Consider the following 14,821-nt stretch of genomic DNA (forward strand, 5'->3'; position numbering starts at 1 on the left):
GACTTGATCATAATTAAGTCTTTTGTCCTCTGTAACAACACCTAGCACTGGACTTTTATCCATTATGACTTTTTATCCATTTTATCCAAACTAGATCTTGCAGGGTTAAAACTATTTAGAGTGCATGCCCAGAAGGGACAACAACTTTTTCAGTTGAATGGTGATAACTATTGCTGGCAAGATTTTTGGGTAGACCGTAATCTCTGTAGTTCAGGTGGGTGCTGGATTGACCCTCTCTTTAACATAACCAAATTGGTTCAATTTGAAGCACGTTAAATTTCAGTTTCTTGGCCCAAGGTAGAATTTTTCTGGAAAGCTGAAATAAGAACAAGTGTTTTGGGCAAAGTTCCCTTTTTAGAAACCTTTGCTACCCCTTTTTTGGTTTGTTATAAATACTAGCTTTGTTTTAATCTGTTGGTTTTGACAAAATCTGGAGCCACTGACTAGCATGTTGAAATAATTAGATTACTTACTTTCTGTTACACTGCTCAATTAGACCATAGTTCCTATCTGGCAAGTCACTTAGCATGTTTCCCTCTGTAAAATCGAAGTAAGAAGAATGCTTACCTCTCAAGAGTGCCCTGAGGATGAAAAAATGTTGTTAGAATTACAAAGTACTTTATTTAAACAGTGTTAAAAGACATAAAAAATGATGGTATGTCAGTGGTTAAAACTTTATGCTGCTTAAACAGTCAGTTAATAAAGTATTTTGTTTGTTACAGGACCTTAGAAATTATCAATATACCTTGCATACCATAGATAATTTATTTATTCATATGGAAATGGGTAAAAGCTGCATTAAAATCCCTCTGAGGAGATATGATGAAGTGAGTATAATTTTGTAGATCATACTAACTTATTCAGGAAATCTAATCCTTCCATTCTCCTCCTATAATACCTCTGAAATCTTAAAGATGAGATGTTGACAAGAACACTGTGGGCCAATTTGAGTAGAAGCTGGAAAATGCAAAACACTGTATTACAGGTTATTGTCTTTTCCAAATCTGAGAGGCCTATAATTGCTTTTGTTCACTATTCAGTGGACTAATTTTTCATTTCTTAAACTTGAATGTCGATACAAAAAAACACCAAACATCTTTTCCCTACGGACTGACTCCTTGCTTTGGTGCTAATAGGTGAGCGATATTGCCTAGGTCATGCTGGGATGTTAAGCAGGAAGACTGGTGATTAGTATAGGTGCTAATTGGTAATAGAAATGAGGAGGAAAAAGATTTCACTGAAATATCTTCCAAGGATGTTTAGGCCTTCAGCTTCTTCTACTGTGAAGTTAGTTCTAGTTTTAAAAGGTGGCTTTACAAAAGTGTAAAATTTATTTCTCTCTCTCTCTCTCTCTCTCTCTCTCTCTATCAAAACAGTACACAGATTTTTTTTTTTTTTTTTTTTTTTTTTTGCTAAAAGTTATTTCAAATCAGTTTTTGCAGATTTCAGTCTTCTCAGAATTCATACTGTTTTTTCAAATTTACAGTAGATCTGCTTGGAACTATGATGGAAACAAATAATAAACTCTTGCTCTGTTTTTAGGGACCCTATTAGGCTGTGAAGCTTTAGGATCCTTCCAGGTTCTGCAAACTGCGTTGTCCTATAAATCAAAAATGAAGGTCTCTTGGGAGATGCTTAATATTTGGTAGTATACTTGGTCAGGGAGTACTCACTCAGATTGACTTTTTTCCCAGTCAGTAGAACTTTAAAGTTGTGTTCACAAGTTCATAGAAATTTACCCCAATAAGCTATTGCAAGTTCCATAAAAAATCAGTTCCAAAAAAGAGATTTTAAAATGTAAATTATACTTCAGCTTTTTATAGAGAAAGCTAATGCTCACATATAGAGACAGTTATTTTCATAATACAGCATTTTACCTGAAAAATGCTATTAGTTGTTACACAACCAGAGTCCACAGAGAATTCAACAAAACAGAGCAGGATTTTGTTGCAGAAATGTCAGTTTATAAATGAACATTTTGTATTTGCAGGTAATGAAAGTAATACATTCTTCTAATGAGCATGTTATTAGCATTGGAGCCAGTTTTAGCACTGAAGCAGATTCTCACTTAGTTTGTGTACAGAGTGATGGAGTCTATCAGACACAAGCAAACAGTGCTACTGGCCACCCTAGGAGAAGTAAGTGGCTTATTATGTTTTTAGTGTTCTATCAAACCTCTGAAACTGGTGTGTGCACTCTAATGTTTTAGGTGATTACAAGAACAAAAGGTGTATATTCCTGTAGTTTGTGTGGGCAGATGATCCACTATAATTCCGAACGCCTTAACTACAATATGAAGCAGCTAAAGAATAATAAAAGCGTAGATGACATCTGTGTATGACATTCAGCGGTTAGAAAAATACTTTAATTACATAAAGCATTGTTTGACAACCTCCACTTAACATTCCATTTACACTAAATTATTCAAATTTCACTCTAACTTTTGACCTGTTACTTGTCCCTTTTCCGAAGCTTTTTGTATTTATATTAATTCAGCTTACATTTTGAAGGGGTGCTATTGAATAGCTTCTGGTCCATTACTTTGACACTCTTAAAATTGCTATAAATTGCGGAATATTGTTCAGATTCTGGATGGCTACATATCTTTTACATCTGTCTAGTTACATCCTAGACTAGAGACTAATGAGAGGAATTAACAGTAGTTAAATTCTTGTTTGTATAGTGCTTTGAAAGCAATCAGTGCCTAGCAAGCTCTCACAGGTAGTCTGTAGTGACAAGGGGAAGATTTAATTGTGAAGTAAATGGGTTTTTACAGGTTTTAGTGCCATTTAAAAATGGATTAATTATTTTACTTAATAGAATGTTCCAGAAATTAAAACCTAATTTTAGAGGTAACTTCATTTATAAGCAAGAAACAAATTTTAGGTACTACATATTTTCTATTTCTGTGCCTATATGACTGCCAGCATCCTGTTGGGATGCTGCATATCTTCCTAAAACTCAAAAAGTTAGCAAAATCAATGCATTTTTCTAGTCCTGATTTCAAGGAGTGAATTCTCTTGATGCTAACAAGAGCCACATCAGCACATCTTCCTATAACTGAGTAACTTTTATGCGCACTTTCAGTCTAGCATAATATTTAGCACTTGATGTATAGTGCTTTACACTTTCAAAGTGACTGTTAACTCACTAAGTATAAAGATGGACAATATGAAGTACCTGATGTATTCACTTTTGTGTTTAGTTACAGGTGCAAGTTTTGTAGTGTTCAATGGAGCCCTAAAAACATCTTCAGGATTTCTTGCTAAATCAAGTATAGTTGAAGGTATGAATTGCATCTTAAATGATTCCTTATTAAGAGGCAAAGAATTGGTGTTGGAACACGACTCTGCATAATACTGATGCGATTAAGAGTCTGTCCCATTGTAAACCTAAGCTTTTTCTTTAAGGTTTGTAACGTAAAAAAAAAAAAAGTGTGCATAAATTATTATATGTAAATTCGCAGTTTGGGACATAGTTCGTTTGAGGACACTTTTATGATGTGGCTTTTTTGGACCTCTTGATTTAATGCCTGTCATTTTGTAAAGAATTTCAAAATGAGACGCTTATAGGAGGATTTAATTCAGTTGTTTCCTGTATGCTTAAGTTTTTACCTCTACTTTTGTGTGACATTTTGTGGCTCATTAAGTTGTTCAAGCTTCATGAAATAAACTTTGACCAGATGGAACATCAGCTCCATTAGTCTACCTTTTTGTTCACCAAAAAAGCTTTGAAAATTGAACTAACAATTTTTCATATCGCATTTCACATTGTGATGAGGAAAAAAGTCAATATTCTACTCCCAGGCTTGTGAAATTGCGTTTCGTAAACAATTCAAGAAGATAAATTGACCAGCCAAGGTTCTATGAAAGTACTCTTCCCTTTTTGTTCTCTAAAGGAAAGCGGGAACTTTTACTGTTTCTCTTTTAGATGGACTAATGGTACAAATAACTCCAGAGACGATGGAAGGTTTACGTCAAGCTTTAAGGGACAAGAAGGACTTTAAAATTACATGTGGCAAAATGGATGCAGAAGAATTAAAAGAATACGTAGATATTTGCTGGGTAGAGAGTGAAGAAAAAGTAAACCAAGGGTATGAATATTTGTTAATAAAACTGTGTGTGTGGTTGTTGGAATTTTCTCTTCTCTTCCCACCTCTCTTGAAATGAAGGGTGGATATTTAAAGAATGGAAAATATAGTATTGTAATTAAAACTAATATCTTGCTATTTAAAGCTGACAAGGAAATAGTAGTGAAAAAACTAATATCTTGCTATTTAAAGCTGACAAGGAAATAGTAGTGAAAACTGCCTGTGCGCCTCTAGATATCACTATGAGAACAACTTTAGACTGTAATGGTCTTCTGAGATTTTAATAACTGCCTGGTTTGGGAGTGGTGGGAAGAGGGTCGTCTTTATGGTGTTGCCTGTTTTTAGCCACAGTCCATCTGTCTGATGAGGACTGGTTGGCTCCCTTCAGAGTTCAACAATGTCATTCATTAGATAGAGAGGGCTACTCAGTGAGGGCTACAAGATTTCCGTCCCCACCCCTGTGGCTGTGAATGTCAGGGCACTATCACTCCTATAACATATGAGTTGGTTTAAGACCGTGGTTTTCAACCTCTTCTCATTTGCAGATTCCTCCAAAATTTCAAATGGACGTGTGGACCCCTTTGGAAATCCTAGACCTGTGTGTCTGTGGACCACGGGTTGAAAACCACTGGTTTAAGAGTTTCATTTTAGGTGGCTTAGACAATCTGTTGTTACAGTTACGGCCCTACCAATTTCATGGCCGTGAAAAACATGTCACGGACTGATATATAAGCCCTTCCCCGTGAAATCTGATGTCCCCTTGTTCCTAGGAGTGCCCCAGTAAAGGGGGCTTCTAGCTCCGGCTGGGCAGAGGAGGGTCAGGACTTATCCATCTTCTGCACAGCTGCTCGGAGGGCATGGTGGGTTGAATCAGACCCACCTCCACCTCCGGAGGAACCTCATGCAGCTGCAAGAAGCTCTGCAGTTGCTGCCTTCAGAGTCCGGAGTAATATTTTACCCTTCAGAGTTTGATTTAACTTAAAGCAATGGGTTTTTAAGTTGAACAGTTTATTTTTAGATGAAAGAATGCTCTGGTTCAGTTTTAATTTATTCTACACTTATTTTATAGAGTTGTAAGCCCAGTAGATGGAAAGTCAATGGAAGGAGTTCAAAGTGAAAGAATACTACAGGGAGATTTTGACACTGAGGAAAAACTTATGAAGTGTACCGAAGTAAGTAAATGAATACCAATAAATAGTTTGTTTATATGTTAAAATATCAGATTTATTTATACCAATTGCTATTCTAAATAGTATTAATAATGCTGATGAAGGGAAGGTGCTATCACAGAAACTAGTTCACTTTTCTATGTTCACTGTGTTCTTGCAGTTCTCTCTGACTTTCATATTAAATGTCTGGATAAGAGTGATTTTATTTTTTAAATAGGGGTGATATATTTTCCTCTTTTAAAACTTTTGATGCAATTATGAAACTTCTAATCCAGTTATTCTTATGGCTACTTGTTAATTCACTGAGTGTTTTAATTGTGAGGATAATTTCCAACAGTACCAACACAGTATTTGCTGTTTGGGGACTTCTTGTCTCTTCCTAATTTTGGACAGCACCTAGCACATTTAGGCACTATCATATATAATAAAAATGGATAATTATATCAGAACTGCTTTGCTATTGATAAACTACCCAATTCCAAAGTTGAAAGTCTTTTGCCAATAAACAAGTATCGGTAATTTTACTGCATCTTAAGCAGTGATACTGTACCTTGAGCCATTTTGACAACTTTGAAATTCTTACCAAAAAAGCCACTAATCATGTTGTGTCCTTACTATACTTTCAGGTGTTCTATATCCTAAAGGACCATGAGCTATCCAGCGCAACACCCCATCAGTTTGCAAAAGAGATTGCTGTAGCTTGCAGTGCTGCTCTTTGCCCACATCTCAAAACGCTGAAAAATAATGGAATGAATAAGATAGGTCTCAGAGTCTCTATTGATACCGATATGGTAATTTTTGTTAATTTCAGATATATAACATTATTTAATATCACCACCTGTAATGATGTTGCCTTTGGAGGGACACTTCTGAGAGTATCAATTCAGGACAAATTGTTTAGAGCAGGGCAGTTACAGCCCAAGGCTGGGGTTTCTCTACTTCTGAGGCACACCAAACCAGCCAGCCAGAGAGGACTTTGGTTTTACCCCACTGGCTAACGAGAAGTCACACAAGCAATTCCCTTAGACGCTCCAGTTTCCGAGTATCACCACCAGTACCACTCGTTACGGGGACAAATGGTTATGAAAACCGATACCCCAGTAAAAGAAAAAAGTTTTTCCCGATCCCAAAGGAGTAAGCCTCAGACCCAGGTCAATATACAAATCAGATCTTACCCACAAATCATGCTGCTGCCAATTCTTTACAATTTTAAAATCTAAAGATATTCATAAAAGAAAAAAGATATAGATGACAGCTAGAATTGGTTAAATGGAATCAATTACATACAGTAATGGCAAAGTTCTTGGTTCAGGCTTGTAGCAGTAATGGAATAAACTGCAGGTTCAAAACAAGTCTCTGGAGTACATTCACAGCTGGGTTGGGTCATTCAGTCCTTTGTTCAGAGCTTCAGTTTGTAGCAAGGTTCCTTCAGAGGTCAGAAGCAGGATGAAGACAAGATGGAGGGGTTTTCAGGGCCTTTTATATTCTCTGCCCATGGAAGGACCCCTTTTGTTCTCACTGTGGAAAATCACAGCAGCAAGATGGAGTCTGGAGATACATGGGCAAGTCACATGTCCATGCATGACTCAGTTTGCAGGCCGACACCATTGTTTACATGTTAGATTGGATGTCCCCAGGAAAGCTCAGATGTGGATTGGTGTCTCCCAAAGTTCATTGTCAGTTAAGTGTTTCTTGACTAGGCACTTACTGAGAATAGTCCTTTCTCAAGAAGCTGACCAAATGCTTCACTGAGGCTACTTGGAATCAAATACATTTGAAATACAAGTACATAGCCCATATTCATAACCTTCAAATATAAAAATGATACACACATACAGCCAGCATAATTATAACCCCTTCATAGACACCTCACATGACAACCTTTGTACAATATTTGCTGCAAATATTATAACAGTGGTTGCAACAATGATCTATACGGTCACAGTTTTTCTCAATAAAGTCACACCACCTTAAAATAATGGTATTTAGGTATAACTTCTTTAGCTCTTTTAAATCTTCCCACATTGCCAAATGCAAAGTCCATTACCAGCAATGGATGTACCTGGAAAGAATTCAGAACACAAGTCTGAGAGTTAGATTCGATCCCTGTTGTTCCTAGAGAAACTACTCTAGGTATTGTTTCAAGATCTTAGCTGAGAGAGCTCCAGAAGTTTACAGCTCACCACAATTTAAACTTGTGGTTTTTGTTTAAAGTTTCATAGTTTTCAATGGTCTGTCATTAAGTAACTAATTCACAATATTTCTGGTTGCTTGCATCCTGAACTAGCAGCACCTTGAAGTGTTGAAGGCCGGTTATTCGATGAGCAGAAGGCGGTGTCTCTCAGTTCTAAACACAAAACCTTCTTGCCAGTGAATGTGTTGACTTGCCCAAAGTCTCTTCAATACCACTTTTTATAATAGACAACCATGAGCTGAAATTTGTTTATACAGATGGTGATGTTTGCACAGTGCATCTACTGCACCTCTACTTTTTGTTTTGTATTAATATCTAATGTGTAATGTATCAACTTACTATACCTCTTTTTATTTTAGGTTGAGTATCAGTTAGGATCTGGAGGCCAACTTCTTCCACAGCATTATCTAAATGACCTGGACAGTGCTCTGATTCCTGTGATCCATGGTGGGACATCAGACCCCACAAGCTTACCATTGGAAATGGAATTAATATTTTTTCTTACAGAATACCTCTTTTAATATAAATGACAGCGTATATTATACTATGTATAATCTGATTTGCTAGAACTAACCCAACACCAAAGCTGTAATGCTACCAACACTAAAAAAAGTTAAGATTTATTTAAAAAAAACCCAACAGCTAAGTTTAGTAATAGATTTTTAAACTGGGTTTTGTTTCTAATAAATGAACCAACTCTCCTCCATCCCCAGCATAAAAAAGAAGGATTGGAGAGTTTAAGATTTCCTAAGATTCCGAAACTTTACACTTAATACAGTCACTGAAAAAAGGCAAGGACTCATTACCTCTAAGTAAACTGTAGCATTTACTATGTGCATTGTAAGGTTAAGCCATATACCTCTTAAACCCAAGCAAATATTTTAGTAACAGTCGTTATGATTAGATGTAACCTAAATCTGGGACACTCCATGTGGATGTGCAAATGAGCTATATTTACATTTTTAAAAAATCTTGTAAAGTATATTTAATTGGTACAGTACTGTTACTTGCTGTGGAGATCCAAATATAAAATCTCTGAGGGTTGGCTGCAAACAACGGATACTGTGTACTTATAATATATGGAATTTGCCTTCACAATCGGATATTGATTGTGTGGGAAGAATTGAACAAAACTTTGCCAGGTATGTTATGGGTTTTTTTTTTAAAGATTTCATAATTGGACTTGTCCTGACTTAAAAATCAAGACAGTTGACATGTTTGTTGGTGCTTTTGGAACTTGTGCTTTTACACTGAGTCTCTTTATAGTGTAGCTGATTTTCTTATGTATTTATAATGACTTATCTAACTTTGTTGGGTATCATTTTTGTATTACACTAATTGTCGTCCCCCCCGCCCCCCATGTTTAACTGTACCTTTGTAATTTGGGACTTCCAAGAGTGATTAAGAACTGGCCAGATGACCCTTAAAGTAGTAATCATGTAGCAATAAGTCAGGCATGAAACCTGTAATATCTTTTCTCCTCCCACCTCTAACTTCTGGGACCTCTTGGTCGCCCTGTTTATTTTTCAGGGAGAAAATGTATTAAGTGTGAATTTTCATGATCAGATTGCTTTGGCATATTTGAGGTTCTTTGTATAGTACATATTTTTGATACTGGGGTATTAGTAATTAAGAACTAAGATGATGCTTGTAATTTATGCCTGAGTACCGAGGTTCAGTGAACACCGATCAGGCATGATAACTATTGCATAACTTACCTGTTCACTTTGAAGAGAATCAGAACATACTGTATCCAAGACCGAATTTTTTGAGTAAAATGTTGTTAGAGTTTTAGACTGACAGATCATTAAAAACCTAAACATCTAGATGCCTTCTTGATTCTCATAGGGGATATTTATATGGTTTTTGTATCAAAAACGCAACTAGTAACTTAAAAAAATAATAAAATAAAAATGTCACCAGTCCTATTACCCACAGCTTGAAGACCCATATTAATGGAAAGGTTCAGGATTTAAGGTCTTAGTCTAGAATAAACTAGGTATTTCATTGTAGTAATGCACACAATTTTTGTTCAGAGATGAATTGCAGTTTTGTGGACCAGCCAAAGACATTAACATAGGCAGCATGAACAAGATGGATGTCCAGTCTTCTGAAAGTAGTTAACGAGAGGACAGCAGGGACAAACAGTGTTTGAAACATGAACAGTAGTCAAATGACTATTGTCATGTCCTTTGTCAATGTTAAGTACAGTTATAGCAGATGAAAGCAATTTGCAGACTAATTATTTTGTCTTTTGTGTTGCCATATTGGTTATTGGAAATTAGACTCATGTCTTAAACTCTTGCCATTTAATGTTTCAATTTCATTTAATAATTATCACTAACAAATAAAACTGACTTAAGTGCTTAACAGCTGATGTAAAATAACATTGTTCTTCTGTTAAAAACAAAAACCATATCTTTGACAAACGTTTCCTATATTTTGTCTTTTTTTTTTTTTCTGTCTTCAAAGTTTCTCTTTGCTTGGTTCTGCTATTGCACTTGGAGTGTAGACTGCTCTTAAAAAAGGAATTGCTGTGTTTATGTCCAAATACAGCTTTAGGCAATAGCCTGTAATTTACCAACAAATAAATGGACCAGAATGAATTGTTTCATAGTAACTTTCCTGGTTTGGAAGACAAACCACACTCATGGCTCCTGGCCAAAAACTGAGGCTCTTTTAAGAAAGGTGCAGTAGTATAATCAGTGATGAACATAAAAGAATGGAGCAGAAAGGGCCACGTGCACTCCAACTTCTGGTTAATCAGTCTATGCTTTAATTTTTTTTAGTTTTTAGTCCTAATGCCTATGAAAAACACCCTACCAAATGTGAACTGAATACAAACTAAAGCTCTGCACCGTCTGCTGGAGACTGTGTGAGTGTAGACTCCCCTTCCCCCAACTACCCAACAAAAAATCTCTTTATCTTAATTGTGTGTCAACATAGACTGTTGCTGCAGGATGGAGAAAGTATCAATATTAACAATTTATCATCAGTCTCCTTCATATGCAGACTTGCACCAAAATAACAAAAGATACAAATAAAACCCAACTTAATTGACAATGCATAGACATACACCAAAATAACTACGGCCTGGTCTACCCTAGAAAGTTTTATTGACGTAAGTCACCTTGCATCAACCTAGCTGTATATGTCTTTACACTGAAAATTTTCTTTAGCCAATGTGAGCACCACGTTACAATGATGCAATAACACCACCTTCCCAAATAGTGTTGAGCTATGGTCGACACAGTGCAAAAGTAAACACTGTGTGATGTCTTTCAACCTCAATAGTATTCCAGCAGCTGTCTCACAATTGTGAACTCCAGTGCCCAGGGGTCAGAGACCGGAAGCCAAACCTCCTCTTTAAAAATCTTTTGTGTTTTGAAATGCCTTTTCCTGATTGCCAAGCTTGGCGAGCACACCTAGCAGCTCTTCCTTGTGCACAAGTGCTCAACCGACCAGGCTGGCTCAATGCTCTAGATGCATTCCTGCTTGGAGCAGATGGGAGGTATTGGATCTCCTGGGCCTGTGGGGAGAAGAAACTCTGCAAGCACAGATAGGGAATTGTCATAGCAACATGGATATTTACTAAAAGATTTCACAGGGGAAGCAGGTCAGGGGGTAGAATGAGTACAGTGCTGCATGAAAGCAAAGGAACTGCAGTGGGCATACTACAAGGCCAGGAAGGCCAACAGTCGATCTGCTGCCAAGTCACAGACCTGTCAATTTTTGCAACAAGCTGCATGCCATACTTAATGGAGACCACACCAGCACCCTGCAGACCACTGTAGATACCTCTGAGGAGCTGGAGACAGAGACCCCTGTTTTTAACAGCAAGCAGGAAGAAGAGGATGGGGGACCTGCAGCAGGGTAAGGGTCCAATTATGCCTATGCTGTGAGCCAAGACCTGGTTGAGACTCCACTGGAGACTAGCCAGTCCCACCAGCCAAACACAGACAAGCCCAGAGCAATGGAAGGAACCTTGGGTAAGTGTATGCATACATTTTTCCTCACGGTGTATAAATGTACATATAATGCTTGGCCACACTCTGACTTAGCAGGACACAGGTATAGACTTTACGTTGTTTTATTTGTACTAGACAAGGCAGCAATACAAAAAAGGGGGTAGAGTTGGTATCTGCCTGTCATTCTCCTGTCGAATTTGGGGATGGGAGGTGTGGAGCAGTTTGTTCATGTACACAGGCTGTGTCTTGTATCCTCGAGTGATCTTGATAAAACTTTCATGGAGGTACTCTGCAGTTCTCTCCTGACGGTTTCTAGGGATGACAGCCTTGTTTTTAACTCTGTGATAGGATACTTTCATACCTCACTCTGTGATGACTTTGGCAGGCACAGTCATAGTAAACAGGCGAGCAGCATACAGGCCCTGGTGGCTTTGGGATGCCAACAGCCATTGTGCTACAAGTGCCTTTTTTTAAACTCAGGAGTGAGAGATCTGCTAAAATCGCTGCCTCCTGTGAAAAACAGTGCCATTGCCTATATTCATACCCATGGAAATAAAGGCTGAAATTCTGTTCTATGCAACTGAACAAGTCTCCTTTCTTCCTCCCGCCCCTGTCCTGGCTGGGTCATACTCATGGCTGGGACTGGAGAAAGGAGAACTGTGATGTGCAGGGTGCTCCAAAGCTGAAGTGTCAATAAGTATGTCTTATTTGAAAATGCTTATAGGAGTAAGGAAAGGGAGTTCTGAAATTTAGCTTTCACTTTCCTATGTGACTATAAATAAAGTGATACATCTGTGTGTGTTATCTGTAGCTACTGTCATTGCAGCCTTGAGGGGTGCCCCTCCACTTGCTTGGAATGCCAGACCCGAAGAGGAGAAAGAAGAGGGTATGTTCAGTGCTATCCTGCAAGTCAGTGCTGCATTGGATTGTGAACAGAGGACCTAGAGGGTCAATATAGCAGCCAACATGAAGAAGGCAAGTAAATGCATGGTGGTGGATGCCTTTGTAAATTAAAGAAGGAGCAGTAAGTCAGGGGGAAGTGTCCTCTGGGCCTGAGCCAGTCCACAGGCTGGGCCTATACGTTTGACATCCCTGAATTAAGGCATATTCAGAAACAGTCAGTTTCCATGTAAAGACCAAGTGATGGAAAAAACTTCATCTCTTGCTAAATTGTTCCAGTGATTAATTATCCTCTGTTAAAAATTTGCACTTTATTTCCAGTTTTACTTTATTGAGCTTTGACTTCCAGCCATTGAATTCTATTATTGTACTCACGTTTTGGGAGCTCAAGCTGTTCCTTGTTAAAGGCTCTTCAGCTGCAGTATGTTATAAAATCAAGATGAATTTCCAAAAAGTATAAATTTATTGCATACCAAAACCAGTAAAGAAACTATGTGTAAGTTAAAAATAAAGACAATAAAACAAATTAACAGAACTTTACAAGGAGAAAGAACCCTTATGTCCACTTCAATCCACTTTGGTTACACACACTGACCTATGACAGCCACAACTGCTGAATATGTGAAACTGTGGTCATCTTTACTGTCCCCTTTTGGAGATTGGTAGGGGTAAGGCAGTGGCCTCTGATGTCACATGGAATGTTGTAGGGGTGCAGGGAGGTGCTAAAATTGAGTTCTCCATTGACTGCAACAGGAGATGAGCCCATGATTGTTGAACCTATAGGTCAACAAAAGTGCAGCATTTGTGGTTGTTGCTGGAGAAGACCCCCTGTGTCCTGGTGAATCTCCTCCCTCTCCTGCTGGGACTTTCTCCTTTCTGCTTTTTCATTCTCCATGTTGGCTGGTAAGGTAAGAATCTTTTTTGCTAGCAGTGGCCATTGGGGCTGCACTTGCATCCTGCACCCAACAACGTACCAGAGGGCAAAAAGGGCACAGCAGGGCCAAACATCCCTGAGTTCCTTCTTACAGCCCAGGGCTGTGAGATGTTACTGCAAGCAGCATCTCTACCTTATGCGCACTTGCACATTTTAAACAAATTTATTGTATATAGTTATCTCTTTAGTAGTTAGGATAATTTGTATAGATTTCTGTTGTGGGTAAAATTTTGTTTTTTGATTGCCAGGTACTGGGCTTTCAGCTCTTATGATGGAGCAAAAGTCTTCAGGGTTTCAAATATTGTCCCTCAAAGGGCAGCTATACCCTTCAATGATGGGCATACGTATGTCTATGCTGCCAGAAACTAAGAACAGTGCGTGATGAGTAAGGTAAATCAATAAAGTTGTCAACAGCTTCAGAGACTGCCACTACATTTGATTAGGCCCCCAAATGAGTGGCATTGCAACCTCACATACAGAATCACCATGCTGCTTGTTTGGGGGCCTAATCAAATGTGTTTTTACAGCAGTGTTCAAGGTTTCCACTAACTTTTATTCAAATTCACGATTTCTGTGACAAAACCATAACACCGTTTATACCAGACAAAAAGCAACTGAGAGCCTGAATGGGGTTAAATCTCCCCTCTTTGAATTACACAGGAGAGGTAGGCAGGGATGTCCATTGTCGTCTTTACTTTTTGCATTGGGCGGGTAGCCTTTTACACAGAGGATAAGAAATGAATTTATCAGAAGAATAAAACTTTCAGAAACCTATCAGAAAATAGGTTTACATGCTAATGATGTATTGTCAAACATGAGCATTTCCCTACAACTAATATCTAAACCAATCCATGACTGGGAAAATATCTGGCTTTGAAGTAATATATGCCAAATCTGAAATGCTGGGGAGAACTTTGTTGTACTCTGAAAAGTCATCATCCAAAAAACACTTGGGCAACGTATTCTATAAAATAGCTTGGAATTCAAATCTCATCACAGAAGAACTGAATGATTTTAATGCCAAACCATTACTTCAAGGGGAAAAAAAACATTGGCGTGCTGGGGAAAGTGTGCAGCGTCTAGGTTGGGAAGAACAGCTACAAAATCGACCTGAATATTTTTGTGAAGGATATCTTTCTTGTTTCAAAAATCTTCCTATAATCTTTCCAACATAAAACTTTAAGAGGACTATAGAGTGTTAGAAATTATATAGAATAATAAAAAAAATATTAAGTGAGATACTTCGCACAGATCTAATAAACATGATGGTATAGCTATTCCAAAATGTGGAACTGTGAAGCCAGTCAGCTCAAATAATAGACTGGAAGTGCTCTAATCCAGCCAAACACTGAGTCTTCTGCACTGCAATGCACTGCTCTCACTGTCGATGCTTGAGCATCATCTGTGGACACACTCTGCCAACAAAGGGAGCGTAATGTGAACATGCGATAGTGATGTTGTTATAGCACTTTTTTGATCATCAACATAACTTTTGTCGACACAACTCTGTAGTCTAGACAAGGCCTTAGTTACTTTTGGGGGCATACTTAAGTCCCTAGGCTTCAA

General features: G+C 38.0%; 2 protein-coding genes across 2 annotated transcripts in view; both read left to right on the plus strand.

Moving 5' to 3' along the window:
• Nucleotides 1-12,698, plus strand: part of ZFYVE16 (zinc finger FYVE-type containing 16) — a 55,751-nt gene extending 43,053 nt beyond the window's left edge. Inside the window, exons 12-18 of the mRNA XM_074952782.1 lie at nucleotides 723-827; nucleotides 1,991-2,138; nucleotides 3,206-3,286; nucleotides 3,931-4,093; nucleotides 5,160-5,262; nucleotides 5,886-6,050; nucleotides 7,813-12,698. Coding sequence (XP_074808883.1) covers nucleotides 723-827; nucleotides 1,991-2,138; nucleotides 3,206-3,286; nucleotides 3,931-4,093; nucleotides 5,160-5,262; nucleotides 5,886-6,050; nucleotides 7,813-7,974 — 927 coding nt within the window. The 3' untranslated portion in view covers nucleotides 7,975-12,698. The remainder of the gene's footprint in view (nucleotides 1-722; nucleotides 828-1,990; nucleotides 2,139-3,205; nucleotides 3,287-3,930; nucleotides 4,094-5,159; nucleotides 5,263-5,885; nucleotides 6,051-7,812) is intronic.
• A 367-nt stretch (nucleotides 12,699-13,065) lies between these two features.
• FAM151B (family with sequence similarity 151 member B) overlaps nucleotides 13,066-14,821 on the plus strand; it is a 41,005-nt gene continuing 39,249 nt past the window's right edge. The window contains exon 1 of the mRNA XM_074952787.1: nucleotides 13,066-13,229. The gene's annotated coding sequence lies outside the window, so the exon portion shown is untranslated. The remainder of the gene's footprint in view (nucleotides 13,230-14,821) is intronic.

The sequence above is a fragment of the Natator depressus genome, chromosome 5 (genome assembly GCF_965152275.1).
Source record: "Natator depressus isolate rNatDep1 chromosome 5, rNatDep2.hap1, whole genome shotgun sequence".
Classification (NCBI taxonomy): domain Eukaryota; kingdom Metazoa; phylum Chordata; order Testudines; family Cheloniidae; genus Natator; species Natator depressus.